At 31.0% G+C, this 17,623-nt stretch overlaps 1 protein-coding gene across 1 annotated transcript; it reads right to left on the reverse strand.

Moving 5' to 3' along the window:
- Positions 1 to 1,188: 1,188 nt before the first annotated feature.
- On the reverse strand, positions 1,189 to 16,148 carry LOC113403367 (uncharacterized). Its single transcript, XM_026643893.2, has 4 exons — positions 15,715 to 16,148; positions 8,796 to 8,928; positions 2,116 to 3,224; positions 1,189 to 1,334 (listed from the first exon to the last, which is right to left on the reverse strand). Exons 1-4 carry the CDS (start codon positions 15,970 to 15,972, stop codon positions 1,194 to 1,196), a joined length of 1,641 nt encoding a protein of 546 aa, XP_026499678.1. The 5' UTR covers positions 15,973 to 16,148; the 3' UTR covers positions 1,189 to 1,193.
- Positions 16,149 to 17,623: the final 1,475 nt, after the last annotated feature.

The following is a 17,623-nucleotide window of genomic DNA, read 5'->3' on the forward strand; positions in this document are numbered from 1 at the left end:
GCCAGAGCTTTGACCTCTCATCACGCGCGGATAGTATTTTAGCCGTTGACGATGCCGTGCGGTGGCCTCGCACCACACCGGTCCTCCTACATTGGGTAGGAAGCTGTCCAATGCGACAGCGGCGTTGATAACCTCGTCGAGATGTTGCGAATCTTCTCGAAAAGCTTGCCCGTCTTATTTAGGAGCACAGTTGTTGTATATTATTTTTGGCCCTTTAACAGTCGAGTGTCATCTCTATCTCTCGCTCCGTGACGAATGCGTGATGCCGCATTGTCATACATCACGGAGCGACTGGTCATATGTGGAAACATACCCTATCCTAATCTGACTGATTTCAATAGCTAATGGGGTTCAAAAGGGTTCTTGCATGACTGATGTTGGTCAAACTTTAAGAAATACATCAAAAAAAAATTCCTCCTAAGGTACATTTATAATCAGTATTTCATAAATTAGTTAAAATCTATAGCCTACTTGAGAAGCAATTTTCTAGAATTAATTGATATTAATCCTTATTCAAAAAAATATCTTAGGCTTTACATACAAATTAAAATTGTGCTTTATATGTGTAAAGTTATAGTGGGTGAATCGAATGGATGGTTTTGAAGTTAGCACCGTTTCGAAATTATGTGTAACGAAACGGGTGGCCAGGAAGTTGATTGTAACAATAAAATGTTGACCTTGGCTGATAAAATTATCCAAATTTCAATTTATAAGCTGTAGACACATTATTACTCATATTTCTTTATCTCTCATTTATGGCATACTTATTATCAAAAAAGTGTTATGAAATAAATACCTACACCACCTAAATATTTATATGCTAATCGCTCTTTACATTTTGTTTATCAATAAATTGCACCCGCGCGAAGCCGGGGCGGGTCGTTAGTGTAGAATATATCATAAAACTGTCACATTAAAGTGTATTATTTATTATCGATGTAGACTCCGTCCCGAGTACTTTTACTTATAACTATATTTTTTGATCATTCATCATCGTTCTATAACATTAACTGTTGTTTTGGTTTTCTTGAAGTTGAGTTGTCGGCTTAATGGGTTTTTGCTCGCCAATTTTTTCTACAAAAAATATTGTATTTAAAACATTATTTGGTTAAGATCAAAACTGCATTTATATAAAAAAAGTAAATAGTGAAATATAAAAACGCATGGGTTATAAAAATGAAAGAATAATAATTTTATACAGTATTTAATTTTGAACAAATCGCTAGGGCTATTGCTTTTATTAGAGGCTTTCTCAGCCGCAGCGCTGAGCGATCTACGCGAGCTCTTCTTGCATACAGCTCACATTCGGTCACAACCGTTGTATTGCAAGAGTCCTGGAATACAAAGTGCAAATGTGTTAAAAAAATTATTGCAGCCATCTTGCAGTAAGAAAGAAAATATTTAAAGTAAATTTACTACGGCGCGTCGCATTGAGGAATATATACACATAATTATACGATGACGACTTATAATGTTTTGGACAATTTATTTCTTTGTTAACACTTAAAAAATTACGATTATTTACAAAAATATTTAATTTGTATGTGTTTGTACTTGTACTATTTATATACTCGGGTCACTTTTGTAACAATAATACATTTTGCGCATCTCTCCTGTAATTTGTAGGTTAGATTTAAAAATGTTGATAAATACCTCCCAATGTAAGCTTTATGATACTGACCTCTCGTTTTGTTAAAATTTGCATGAGCTAAGTTCTTGATCAAGTATATATTTTTCTAAAGCTATAATACATGGTATTTTCTTTCGTTATAATGCTATATTGCACTACATCTTTACTGACAAATGATGCATTTAAAATTGTTTTTGACTTTTATCATGTCTGTTAAGTTATTCTGAAGCGTGTTGAGAATGCCACGAATTTGTTAAATTATTGTAATTCGCTTTAGAGTCTTTGTATTTAAATAGCTGCGCGGTGCTTCCTCACGACTTCGTGTTGCATGAATTTAGATTTTCTGTTTAACGATATTTTTAAGAAAAAATAAATATCAGAAGTTACTTCTCTCTTATTATACTTTATTTTATTATTTTTCGGAATAAGGTTTAAATATTTTTCAATTCTAAAAACTTTACGCTATCGAGATATGGTTCAATTACCTTGTAATGGTTGATTTGCACTTCATTAAAGGGCGCCGACCATCCAGCTATGCCTGCTGTTCCGAGACTAGCCAAAGGATAATGATTAAATGCTGTCAGCACTCTTTTTGTTAGCATAAAACTTTTGCTATAGTGTCCTGTGGGGCTTATAACTGCTGAGCTAACTATATGACTTGCTAATTTAGGTATAGGTAGGTCCTTATCGCATTCAGATCCATAATTGATTTTATCATAGTCATCATTTAAATTATACTTAAAGTAACTCGTATCATCGATTAATTCTATTTCTTTTAATACTAAATTTTGTTCTTTTCCTATCCGAACGTCATCGCGTTTGATATAGATTCTGGTCTCATTTGTGTGTTTACTTGGTTTATAACTATGAATACCTTGCATGAAGTCAAAAAAGAAAACATTTCGTACTAAAATAGCTGAATATTGATTTGAATTCCAACCTTTATATTTTAAACGCCTTAATAGGCCTGACCAGGTGTAGGCAATTTTTGGTAGCAATATTTCATCAATGTCTAGTGGTACTATGTATTTTGATTCTATAATATTTCTGTATAAGCAGTCGTTATATGATATGATGTGATCTCTCCTTCTTTGCCACAGCGATCGTTCATTCTTATACTTAATAGGAATTTGAAATAATCGTACATAGCCTTGAGAGCGATAACGAAGCAAAACATCTTCACTCTCTTTACTTAAACTGTCAATATACATATCTATCTTTTCTGCACCGAGCAATTTATTCGTTTCAATCCATTCAACTAATTTTTGAGAAATATCATTTTGAAATTTTAAATCCTTTACGCATATTGTAAAGGTTCTTTCATATTGTAAGCTAAGACGAATTTTTCTGATATAAAACCCGTTGGAGGGATCATCACACGGTTCAGTGACGATAGATATAATCGAAGATTCAGTGAGAGGTTCTGTTAAAGGACATGACAGCAAAACCGGTGTTTCTACGTCTGATGACGAATTATCCCACTCGGTCCACCAAATTTCTAATGGTTTTGCTGCGACAACTTCTACGGAATAATTATTGGCGTCGATTGAACGGGTTTGGCAGAACAATGACTTTTCAGTTGATATGTTGCGACCTGCAAATAAATAATAGTTATTTATATCACACAAGATAAAAACTATAATTGTAATTGAATAGGCAATTTAACTGAACTACCATGTTACTTGGTGTTCAGGCTTTGTGCAAGTCCATCTAAGAATCACATCACATATTTTGCCGCTAAGCATCAATACTTGGTATTATTGTATTTCGGCATGAAGGGTGAGTAAACCAGTGTACAGGCAAAAGGGGCCATAGTTCCCAAGGTCAGTAGCGCATTAGTGATGTAAGGGATGCTTAATATGTCTACCACTAACAATGTCTATGGGTAATGGTGACCATTTGTATCCAGTTGGTTCATTTGGCAGTCTACCGGCCTATTAAAAACAAATAAAGAACATTCTTTAAAGTTAATTAATGCTTTATCTTGCAACTAGTTTAACTTAAATACTTATGATATATCTACATTTATAATTGCTATTTAAACTAAATGTTCATGATTGTTTTTATTTACTTCTGTTATACTTTTTAGAGCTGATAACTTTAACCGAAAGTATTGTACGCTATTATAACTAAAAATTATACATTGTTGCGCTTTGCTTTTGAATTCTATAGTTATGAATTACTGTAATGGTATAGTAAGTTCTAAGGAAGGCAATGGTGAGGCTTATAATACGTATTTACTAGAGCTATTTCCTTGTGATGGCGGCGGTGGTTATGCGGGACTGTCATTACAACGGTGCCTCGATTGCCGTCTGTCTTTATTGAACAGGATAGCACTTCCTACATAGTTGTGCAATTTATATTTGTGGGCAGATGATACAACTTCATTAGATTTTTAAGATTCAGAAAATTTATCTGACATCTTATACACGCTTAAACTTCTAGGCTGTAAACATGTGGATACTTAAATTGCTTATAGTTATAGTTTAAATAAAGGTACTGTCAAAATAGTAAGATAACGACAGAATATTCTGATAGGCATAAATTACAATTTAAAAATTGATTCAACCTTTTGTAGGCCGTCTTAATTTTAACTATACAAAATAATATAGACAATTTAGCCTGGCCAGATTAAAAATCACAAATTTTATTACATTTATAAAGAAATTGAAATATTCAACCGCAAACCCATACACGTTCCCGCCCGCATACTCGTTCAAGCTAAAAAGGGAGTACTAAGATGTAGCGGTCGTGGTGTTTTAATCCAGGCGTCACTACAATATAGGAGAGGCGTTTATCTCACGGGAAGGAATTTACACGACGCGAGCGCCCGACGCGAGTGACAAATGAGAGTGAACTTATCTCTCGTGCTCTCTCGCACTGTGATGCTGCACGACCACTCACCAATTTTTGTTTTTCCTGCCACTGTGACACATAAAAAAAAAACAAATTTTAAAATTAATCTTTAGAATTAAAATATCCCAAGAATTAAAATAAAACCTGTTTTTTGTTACATAAATTTGACGCGTTTGCCTTTGGCAATATGTGACGATTTGATGCTATTAACCTTTTGACTCCCTACCCACACCCGAGTATTTCGTCAAGTTCAAAGAAACCATGTTGCGATAACGTCTTCATATTGAGCTATTTTCGGCATGGACATATAATTATGGCTGGCAGAAGTCAAGTGCGTTAATATTATTATAATGCACGCTGCAATTCGACTCGTCCGAAAAGAGATCAGGCGCAGGACCTAGGGTTTACGAATGTAACTCAGGCAATTTCCTTATTCTGAACTGTTCCTGTGAATTTATTTGTAGAGAAACTCAATAACTTTTATGGGCCCGACCCGGGTTTTAAACTATATATCTTAGGTTTTGCAGCGGTACAAGCTAGTTACTAGAACGTACTAGGCAATTAAATAATTTTAATTAGCTAAGTGATTCAAACTAGTCGTTTATATAAATTGAAGAGATATTAAAATTGTTATTGCAAGTTAAATATAAATCTAAAATTCTGTAACATAAAATAATGTTTATGGCTATTAAAATTGGTTGGAACTAATCGGAAATGGCTTTAAAATTTGTGCTTACTAAAACGTAATAATGTTTTGTTCTTTGTATTGTTTTTATTTGGACGATAAGATGTTAGGTAAATATTTTTTTAATGAAATAATAAAGTTTAAATGATTTAGAAAATAAATTCAGCTCATTTTTAGTAAATTTAAATTTAAATAGTCCATTTAGTCGGTAATGAAATGATTCAGTAATTATTATTATTAATAGCGTTTCAAATGATAATGATAAACACTAAATCGTAAAAAATATTTCAAATAATGAAGTATTGCATCACTTCATTTATTTTCGAATTAATGCTTTTAAATAAAATATATATGCATTTACCTATAAGAAGTGTATCGACATAAGCATTACCATTCTTGGCATCGTGCACTAAAGTAAAAATACTTGTGATGAATTCTTGAATTTAAATTAATGGTCCTTGTATCTGTTAAAGCGAGTTTTCTGTAAGGTGTTAATAAATGGCCTGGGTAAGTGCACTTGACGTTATTTAATTGCCTTGAATTTTGCCTATTGGAGACACCAAGGAATTCTAGTTCCAAGTCATGTAAATAAAGAACAGGCAAATGGATTTTAAACCTATATTATTAGAATAATTTAAATTATATGACTCAAAGCTCTAAGTTAATAGTTTCTCACCAATTATGGTACTCGTTAAAATGCAGCGGTGCATTTTGAGTGAGCGAATTATTTAAAACTAATTTCAATTGACATTTTATATTGTCTATTATAAAATTATTTTACAAAAAATCATTAATATGTTTATAATTCGTATTCGTTTTTTATTTATTTTTTATTTATTTTGAAGGATTTATTTCGCCCGTATTAATATTAATGTTTCAAGCCATACACTTATGAATTTATACAATTGTTTTCAATCCCGTTTATATGCTTGTTATTTAAAATTATTTTTAATTTTTATTTGTGATTAAAACATACCGATTATTGCTCGCAATTATATATTTTTTTTAACTGTCAATGGACTTTATCTTAACGTTAATAATGTCACGTGAATAATGTATGATGGGATGTCTTATTTTAATTAACCGATAGTACATCAAGATGCGCGTGCGCCTTAGGCGTATTAATAAAACTTGTCAACTGCGCCACCTAGGTATTCCAAAGATGTAATAAGAACACGTCGTCCATCATTTTTTTCTCAGGCTTTATTTAATATTTTACAGCTGTTTTGTAGTTGGCTTGCTAATAAATATAATTGTATACCAGATTTTCAAGTGAAAGGTTGTATTTGCTTTACATAATAACAGTCAATAACGTCGTTATAATTGCGACTCGCGACTCTACAATGTATAACATTTCAATCGCATCTGAATTATCTCGATATTTATTTTATTTTATGCCCTGTTTAAATAAACAAACATTATTATATCCTATAGAAATATTCTGTCGTCTATAAAATCCTATAAATCTACCATTTTAATTATGACAAATTGTATTAGAATAATAAAATTTATTCAAACTTAATAATATTTTTTTATGAATATTTGATAAATAATTATCGGTTACGATTGAAATTTATTGAATATACCGATAACTTTTTATTTTGTATATACCTTAAGTGATCACTGTGACAAAATAGGTATTATAATGAAGGCTAGATGATAGACGTTTTCAGTTAAAAATATACATGCTGAAATTTTATATCTTCTATCAAGCTGTTCGCTTTCGCCTATAAAGCCCCGACTTGATTTAATATTATCTCTGACTCCATTACCATAATTATCTTCTCCTTCTATATCTATAAAAAGAACGCTGGTTTTTTGTACGCGCATCACGTAAAAACCGCTGAATGTTTTGATATGAAATTTATTTCTTTATTTTATTTATTTATTGTTTAGCCTTATGTTCGGTATGTTTCAACAACATAACAGAATATAATTAAACGTATAATATAGCCACTGCAACGCGTGGCTGGGTCTACTAATTTAATATACATATATCTTGAAAAGACAACATAATGTAAACATATTAACCCTTTTTCAAATTATAAACTATCGTGGTGTCAACGTTAATCAATGTCAATGATAATTTTATTGATATATATATAGTACATATATATAAATTTTCAATATTTTTTCTTTATAATATTATGATTTTTGAATAAATTATAGCATTTCTAAATAAAATTACGTTAAATAGTTGCGATTCTGTATTTTTAAGAGGATTTTTTTTTCTCGTTCATCCTGTATTTTATAGTTTCCACGTCCTAGGCTACCTCAATGTCAAATTCCATTAGGATCGCTTCAGTGGTTTGGTCGCGATTAGGTAACAAATAGACGTATAAAGTTTCTATCGCATTTGTATTAATTAATTTATTAAAATAACATATTATTGGGATGATTAAATTAAAAAATTAAAAGGAAAAAAACTTTGTATTTCCTACGAATAAAAAATATTACAATATAATGAAGACCTTTGAGAAGCTTCACTAAAAAATATAGTCGTAAGATTTACCTAGATACTGTTGTACATCGCTGTTGGGCCTCAATTAAATGGTTGCTTTTATTTGTACTTTAGATGCGTATGGCAAGTTAGATAAAATCGAAACCACAACTTACTTATTGAATGTTGAAAAACTCGATTATCTTATTAAAATAAAAAAGCCGTAAACAGTAGCATATGTTGCGGCTTTTTGTTTTATTTTTATAGATAAATAATAAATGAACTAAAAAGTATTTTACCGTAAATAAAGTATAGAGTATATTATTTAAAGATAATAAAAAAAATTCAACACAAAATAAATATTACATTTATATCGTTTTATGAGATTGAAATGATCCAGTGGTTAGAACGCGTGAAACGTAAACGATGATCGCAGGTTCGAATCCTAGTAAGCAACACTGGATTTGAATGTGCTTAATTTGTGTTTATAATTATACTCGCGAAGACCTCTCAAAGAAACCGTTCTACATTGCTGTATTGGAGTAGTGTGATGGAATAGCTTCAAACCGTGTCCTGAAACTGAGAGGATTCCTTTGCCTTATGGGCAGATGATGCGATTGGGTGTAACTGAAGAGTGAATACTAACGCTAATAAAGAGATTAAATCGAGATTCTAAAATATACATAAATATATGTACGTAATTATTTATTTTATAATCTATGTATATAGATGTGTGTATTCGTATAAAATTCAAAATCACAATTAAATATGCTATTAAATATAATATTTGCGCAACTACTAACAAACTTTTAGGTACGTCTAGAGAATGTATTGACAAATTATTTTATAAAAATTATTTGTCAATTATTTTATAAAAATATATGAATAAATAAATATAGACCAGAAAAACACATTGTGAGTGTAATAATTTTTACTTATGATTTAAGGATAAATAAAAATGTTATTTTTTTTTAATTTATTTAATACTAGTTTTCGTCCGCATTTTCTGGGTAGTCGTAGGTTTTAGGTACATTTATAGTGCAAGTAGAAATTAACTATGTCCTTCCTTGAAGTTTATAGTGATTCATACTAAATTTCAACAAATTCGGTTAAGTGATTTAGCGATGAAAGCGTAACAGGCAGACGGATAGACAGAGTTACGTTTATAGAATCGAATTACTGACCGTGAAATGCAGCAAGTACGCGAATGTAACGTTGGGGTGTTCTCTCGTCGTAATAAGCAGAATAGAGAGACACAGATGTACCCTTCACTCTCTGCCATATCGAGTCTTGGATGCCACGAGACCACGTTCGATTCTGGAAGAAAAAAATGTGTGATACAAAATGTTATATGAGAAAAAACATAACATCCAAATTTTAAAAATGAATACAGAACTGACTACTAATAAAAAATTTTCTAAATGTGCTAGTGTAAGCTAGTTTAAAACAAATGAAAAAGTTAAAAGATTAATTATTACTTGCATTATTGTAGCAATTGTAAGAAAAATCTCCTTCTGTCATAATTATAATAATGTTAAAAATTATATATAGTAATGTTAAAAATTATACTTTGCACGAAGTCCGTGCGAAATTATGATAATCATATAAGTGGCTCAATGCTACTACCTAGAAAGCAGTAAATAGCCGAGTTTTAAACAGACATAAATCACGTCTTTAAAAGATGTACCAGTATTTGTCGTAAAATTATGTAAATGCCATCATTATTCCTAAATATTGGATTTAGCTGAAGAGAGAATGCAAATTCTGATTACAATTTATTATCATAATACGATCGATCTCCTTGGAACGTGGTAAGTAGTTATTAATTTAAGCATGTGTCACTTTCGATGCATTCTGGCATCGATTGTGAGCTCCTAATTTGCATAAATCGTAGCTTCTTTTGCTTTTACCCAAGAAAGTCATTGATTTATATTTCCATTTAAACAAAATCCATCTAAATCATACGATTGATTATCATAAAAAGGGCTTTAAGTCAATGCAATAAAGTGCGGATTAGTAAACCCGTACTTTTAGCTCTAACGATTATATTTTATTTATTACGAAATAGATGAATGAGCAGGCTTTGCGTTATTAGGTATTGTGCTTTAGAACGTGTCAAGTGGCTATTCTCTTTCGCTATGAAATACTTGTTTATTACATCAACGAAAGTTATTTTAATGTAAAAATTTAAGAATAAAAACACTGAAATAGTCGACATATTCTAAATAAAATTCAACTTTAATTATGCCCCATCTTCATTTTGTTCTATGTAAGCGGTCGCTGTAATGTATTTACACCTGATAATTAAGCGATAAATTAAACGATTCTCTGCAAGAGTTCCTTACTAATTGGTGTCGAGTTTAAAAACACTTTTGAGCCACGGGGTGCATACCTTTACGTAGGATTGAATGGTGTCCAATATGTTGGCTTATTACGCGCTTCGCAGTATTTTATTTCAGTGCATTTGTTCCGATCTTTCTCTTTTTACACGTTCATTCAATTTTATGGTTCGAGATATTATCCTTTGGAGATCTTTATCACTTTATATTTATTATAAAACTTATTGAATATCTTATATTTTACATTTATTTTTCCTTTATGTTGATGTCTTCTTTAAAATTACCTTTAAAACTACACGTGTTCGTATAATATGGAATGAAAACGAATTAAGGTGCCGCAAAATGAGCAACTTCAATTGCTCAACCTTTTGTTACTGATGTATGTTTGAAAAAACAGCATCTAACTGTATATAAAACTATATAAAAATACTAAAAATGTATATAATAAAGATTTCGTAACATTCAAAATGTTACCGTGACTAAAGGAGGGGTCAGAGTTTGTCTCGATCTGACTGTTGTCAAAGGACAGCGACGTGACTTCGGGTCTGGTCACGTTTAAGTTCATAATGACTAACAACTTGCTTTTGACATCCTTTGTGACTGTTTAATGACAGTTATGTTACCTAGTAACCCATATGGTTTAATTTAACCCGTTATGCCATATACTTATATAATTATGCCATAATAAAACAATACGATGCTTTTAAGAGTATCATGAAGTGTTTAGTGTCGTTCTAGTTATCTTTTATGTTTGTTTTCAAGGTTTTAAACATTTTTATCGTCACCGATTAATGAAACATTATTACATTTATATAAAAAATAATGGCCGCAATAATACGTAATGATACGTGAACGCAAAGTACCTACGTGGACTTATTTCACAGGAATCAAATATCAACATGTAATTCATAATTCTATTCGACTGTAATAGTATATAATCAATTTCCAACCTGATTCTACCTCCATTATCTTATGGTACATTGTAAAAAAATGATAGACTCAGTGTAAATAATTACTAGAAGAGTAAAGTTCTCATAAATATATTCAATATTGTATAATTAAATTAATGTATTCGTTCTGACGTGCGGTTTATTTGAATTAAAATATTTTTTATTATTAAATTCTTAATGTTCGCTTAAGTTATTCGTGGCTTGCTCTGTGTTATGTTTATTAATAGCTTAAAGGATAAAGATGACTTACTTTAGAAAATAATCATTACAGTTGAAAAACTAATTTTAATTTCCCTGAGCTGCATGTCAGACAATAATTTCTCGGCAACATTTTGTTCCAGATTTGTTTCAATTAATAAAGTGCTTAATTAATTCTCGCCAATTGTATACTTTTACGAGTTTTTTTTGTATCGAAAACAACAAAGTTACCAATGATAATCGTGTAATTTGTATTTTTTGCGATGCCAGCGCACAAATAGTACGTAATTTGTAGAACGTCGGATGTAATCGTATGATGTAATCAGGTTAGATTAACTATTACCTCTTACCATATATATGCTAACTATATTTATATTTTGCATAGTTTATATTTAGTAAATTAATTTGGTCAAATTAAGATCTCAAACTCACTCATGTATGGTAATTGTACTGGTTTTGATGTGAATAAAACATTAGCTAAAAAAAAGAGATATAAAATTTTATTTATAATTTCGTTTTAAATTAAATTTCAACATGAAAAAAAGTTAAAAAAACAACGAGAATAAAAAATACCTATTTCTACTATTAATGAATTGTACCCAATAATACACTTGAGTTTTATTTAATTGACAGAGGGTAACCTAAAAAAGGCTTGAACATTTTTTGACGGTATTTCGTTTTTGAATATATTTAGTTACTGGCGAAATAATCTGTGCCCTCTCGTCACAACTATAACCCAAATAAAAAAAAAAGAAAATAAATTACTTCCTTAGCGTACAACTAGGAACAAAGTTTATTCAAAGCGACCGAAGAAATGTATAAAATAGTTTAAATGCAAAGTATTTCCATTTATAGGTAACTGGAGTTTTGTATCACTGAAATCGTTAAGGATAAGGTCAGGCACGTTTCTCGGGTTAGAAACTAAGGTTTGACCATATCGGGAGGGAATAATAGATTTATTGTCCTGCCCGACCTCTGATCTTGACTATCCTGGTGCGCTCGCTAGCTGTTTACGGTGAACTGGTTACCAATTTAATGGTTATAAATGTATATTAGAATATATGTAAAAAATAAATCAACATTCATATTCTAGTCTAGGTAACATACTTCTGCAAACTTGTTTTTATACCATTGTATTTTAATTTAAAATGTGTAAGTTATTACTCAAGATGTTGTTTTAACAATTATGGACTTTCTGTAATATTATATTTAATTATTATTAAGATGTCAAAATAAATATTTGTCGAAATTTTATTTCATGTCTTTAATACATGCATAATTCAGAGTGATGACACAATTAAATTACTTTAAAGAAATGTTTTCAGATAAATTCATGTCATCTTTGCTATTTATTCATCAAATTGAAGTTATTTATTTATGAATATAATAAAATGTATTGAATTATAAAGAAACGTTTTCATCAGTACAATTATTTGGAAAAAAATAACAATCTCTTGTTTCAATGCATTTTTATAATATGGCGGCTTATGTGAAATTTATAAAATATTTCCGATTGTATAGTATGGTCACCCCAAGTAATAGATATGCGCGCACGCACGCCGGCAGCGCCTTTCTATTAGAAATACTCTTGGATATTGATTCCGATTTATTTTGCGTCCGACTTCCAACGTATCAGTATTGATAAAACAAAACAAGTTTAAACTTATCTTTAGCAACAGCTTTATGTGAATTACTGGATTCAGGTTTTTTTTTTAAAGATATAAAACGGTGAAAAAATTCTAATTGTATTCTAAAAATTCTACTTATTTTTGTTAAGATTTTATAATTTGATATTATATTATTTTTAGGTATTACATTTTAATAGATTAAAAATTCAATGAAAGGTGAACAAACCCGAGACTATAAAAACAGCTAAAACGTTCTTAAAATTACATTTCCACATTTGGTGGGTACACTTTATTACGTAGTCGATATTTTAACTTTTTGCAGTATACGTTGAAAGTTAAAAGATTTTATTTCAATCATCTTTTATGAAGAAGTATAGAGCCGGTAAATGTCTCACTTCTGAACAAAACTTCTCATAGAACAGGCTCCAGTACAGATAGTTAAATATATGTATAATCTATTCCAAGCAAAGAAAGCATTAACATAAACAAACCATACATTTACGTATTCCATGCAATTTGATAATAGCTCAGTTATATTGTACACTACTAACAGTTCCTGATTAATATATCTTTATTTATAATAATAATACACTATATATATCCACTTTAATTTTACTTCCGATGATTCAATAACAATTTCGTCGACGCCCATTTTTTGCAAAACCCATAATGATTATCATAGATTATTATTCAAGCTCGACCAATGATATTGCGTCAATTCGATGTCCAATGTCGTTTATTTGGCTTTTCCTCTTGTGGTTGGAATAGACTATAGGTATATGTGGCAGAATCATCCAAAACATGCAAGACGATGGAATATATACCCGAGATGGCCCAGTGGTTAATAGTGGCATCTTAACCGATGATTGCGGGTTCAAACCCTGGCAAGCACCACTGCATTTTCATGTGCTTAATTTGTGCTTATAATTCGTCTCGTGCTCGGTGGTGAAGGAAAACATCGTGAGGAAACCTGCATATGTCTAATTTCACGAAATTCTGCCACATGTGTGTATATACACCAACCCGCATTGGAGCAGCGTGGTGGAATATGCTCAAACCCTTCTCCTCGAAAGGAGAGGAGGCCTTAGCCCAGCAGTGCGAAATTTACAGGCTGTTAATGTTGTAATGTTGATGAGATATACTATAATTCTCAAAGATTGCAAACCAACAAATTTTTATTTTTATAGATACCAAGAAGGATCGACCTCGTAAGAGTTTAGACGAACTGTCATATGTCAAATATACTTATATTTATTTATTTTCTCGAGATTACAAGTTCATTGGTTAGATAAAAAGGTATGAATATGTATAAACCTAATGAGATTCATATAAGTCAGCACAAAAAGGTACTTTTTGTGTTAAGAACTTAATTCAAATTGTAATTCTTATTTTCTAAGATGGTAAAAAATAATTATTCCAACATAATTAAGCGTCAATAGTGCATTGGTTTACGATGTAAAAAGTCACAGGTGCGATCCTGACCCCTTGGACTGTTGTCGTGCCTGCTTAAAGTTGGTGCTAGGAAGAACAAGCATTAAGCTTAAGTGGAGGAGTAAATAGGGTTATTAATAATTATATAAAATTAGGTACAAATTAAAAATAATAGAATTACAATTCTATACTACAACTTAGCAACTTCTGCGTCGTATCTTTTATTGGGATTTATCAATGTTCTTAAGAAAAAATATAAAACAAATATATATTAAAGTGTAATAACTACTGAATGAATGACGCTCACGTCCAAGATTGAAACTTTTACTCGAAACTCTTAACATAATCATATGAACTATTTCTATTTATTATTTTTTTTATATTACAAGAAAAAAGGTATTATATACTAAAATCTTCGCCAAAACGAGCTGCATCTTCTGGTGGTTAAGTAGTGTTTTATTTAGGAAATACTAAAAAACGCCTGTTAAATTAATATAGATATTACAGCAAGTAAGTTGCAATACAATACAATTGTATAACGAAAACTATAGACGTAGGTTTTGTGCCTTTAAAGGCAACCCACTCATGCGTGCGCACGCGCCTCCTATGGCTTAGAATACATTATGCATTTTATGCAATTCTGCGACGCGTCTAAAATACTAAGACAGACCGGAATTAAAGGTGAATAATAATTATATAAATTCAAGAAAATTGTAATCATATTTATATCCTCTCACACATTCTTGTCTTTGCTATTTGCATATACACTATGTTAAAGATTCTAGCGTTAAGTATTGTTAATTGCTGCATCATGAATAAGTGCTAACTACATATTGTTAGATGTTTGCAAGGTAGTAAAGAACTTGCGGATACAGGCATAATAATGAGGAGTAACGACCGCATGATTGTAAAATCTTGCTTGTTTTCAAGTAAAAAAATACTAAAATGCAACTTTTATTCATAAATATGTGATAATAATTTTCATTACAACATCGAATTTAAAAAAATAAAGAGTTTGATTTCGAGCATTAAAGTCAAACGAAACAATCTAATTTTTTTTTTTTAAAAAGGCAATTGTCTTTTGAAACAATTATTATACGTATCCAATTTTACCGAAATAAAATCAATTATAAATCTTGTAACAATTTGATTATTTTAAGGCAGATAAATATAGATGAAGACACTATAGAATTATAATAAATAATTTAGAATTAACTTTAGTTATGATTGAGTCATACAAATGATCTTCTTTATATTATTTCGCAAAGTAATAGCTAATTAGAAAATCAATGGCCAGTGATATACATAACTATTGAGTTGTGTTTTATCATGTAAAACAGGCTGTTTGTTAGACTGGTGAGTAGGTAGGTATTTAAACTTTTTATGTGTTTTTAAGTGGAATCTCATTGCCTTGATAGTAACTTGTAGATTTTTTTTTATAAATTGGAATAAATTAAATTCAGTTTGAATTTAGATGCGGAATAAAATAACAATTTTTACTTTATAGGAGACAGAGTCGAGTTCTATTAGAGATTAGATAAATATGGAAATGCTTACAAGAAATGGGACTTTTGGAAAGGCAGGCAGCCTGCTACATGCCTCTGGTGAAGGTCTGTCAAGTTCAGCTTGTTTGCCTGCCGAATATCCAACAATGGTGCGCATTGTTGAAAGATTCTCTTGTACATTACGGTGTTCTTTCCAGCGAACCCCTGAGTGCCATTCATTGACACATGCCATCCAGCTCACACAGAATATAGTCACACCAGCAAGTAAAAATTTCGTCACTTGTACAAACTTCCGTGCGGTACGCGACATAATTATTATTAACTAAGGGTCATGTTAATATTTAAACGTAAAGTATAGGTTTTTCAATCGATAAAATTAATTTGTTAAGGGTTACGCCGGCGACGTCGCAGGGATTGAAAGCTGCTTAGCGCTGTGCGCATGCGCTCAGGGCGCGCTACCATGGCGAACTGCGCCGGAACAGCTGATAGCGTATCAACAAAACGTCCCTCGCAGCTAATCGTTCTAAACGCTCGTGGACGTGGAAATCTAGTTTTCTATACTAGTTTTACTCGCAGACCTTCGTGTTGGTTGTCGACGGACACGGACGTTATTCTAAACATTACTAGTTTTCTATAAAAAGCAAGGATGTTGCAATCTCACGCGGAACAAGATATTTTATAGCAAGACGAGTCCGCTCGCTCATGTGGTCATTGGTTTAATTGCATAAGATCGATTATTGACGGCTTGCATTGAAATCGCCTGGATAATTATGCATCGAAGTCTCTTCACGAACATATTTAGAATAAGAAGAAACGTACCGTGAAATAAAGTACCATTATAAATGTAAAACCGAAGATAAGTTGTGTAGACATATAAATTTAATTTGAGTTTGTAAAAAACGAAGCGAAACATCAACAAAATTGCTAAATACAATTCAAACGTCGAAGAAAGAATTAAAATTGATTAAAAAAAAAACGTGTTTGTCAAATTGTCTGAGTGTATGTAAAATTGTTCAAAAGAGACTTAATTATTGAGAAAAGTAAGTGAGTGAATATTATTTAGTAAATCCCGCATGCATGTGTGCATTGAGAAAATCCATGTATCTTGCTCGTAATCATACGGCGAAAAAGATAAAGTTTCGATATGATAATTTTGAATATATTGATCTGTTAATAGGTGTCATTAATTAGTCTACTAGTAAACATTAATGCTTTGTATTGTTACTCTTCAGGCACATAAGTTATACAATCTTAGATTTCATGGTAAGAGTATTAAGAATATGGATGGTTTATATTTAGAATTCCAGTGTATACGAGAAAAGGTAATTAAACACTAATGGAGGAAGTTAATGAGTACATGCCCTTTTGTCTCTATTATATTTTCTTGTGTATTTTTTATATTAGTTTTAAAAATATTCTTTAAAGAATCGTCAGTCGTCAGTAAATCAAAGGTGAAGTACCGCGCCGCCAACCGTTATACGAAGGTGTTGTTTCCTAATACATTTATTATTGTGATCATAACTAACTTCAGTTTGTGTCGAACTTCATAGATTTTATATAGCTTACTACTATATTCGATTAACTTGTAAATTTAGTCGAAATTTTATCGTAAAGCTAATTTGAATAAAGTATAGCTGTATGATAAATTTCAATGCAGGAAAAAGAACAAAATTAAACAGTGCAGTTTTCTTTGTAAAATATTATACATAATATTATTCAGACACAATCAAATCCGCTGACTAAAGTGATAGATAGTCAAGATAATTTTAAACTGCAAGTAAAGTCGAACAAAGTTCATTAAAGATTGTTAAATGAACTTACCTCGATGTATACATACATAACGCCCTTACAAACGGCTTGCGTCAAATGCTACAGGTATGCGAAGTCTGAATAGCGACCCTCTCCAATGTTATTATGCCTAACTAAGCGTTAGTTGATGGGAACAAGAATGATACGTAATG

The sequence above is a fragment of the Vanessa tameamea genome, chromosome 13 (genome assembly GCF_037043105.1).
Source record: "Vanessa tameamea isolate UH-Manoa-2023 chromosome 13, ilVanTame1 primary haplotype, whole genome shotgun sequence".
NCBI lineage: Eukaryota > Metazoa > Arthropoda > Insecta > Lepidoptera > Nymphalidae > Vanessa > Vanessa tameamea.

Bases quoted from the DNA above. Each gene is read 5' to 3' on its own strand.
- LOC113403367 (XM_026643893.2), bottom strand. From the start codon at position 15,972: ATGTCGCGTACCGCACGGAAGTTTGTACAAGTGACGAAATTTTTACTT. The intron at 8,929-15,714 runs GTAAGCATTTCC...TTTTTCTTCCAG, and splicing joins TTCCAAAAGTCCCATTTCTT to AATCGAACGTGGTCTCGTGG. The intron at 3,225-8,795 runs GTCAGTAATTCG...ATTTATTTGCAG, and splicing joins CGTACTTGCTGCATTTCACG to GTCGCAACATATCAACTGAA.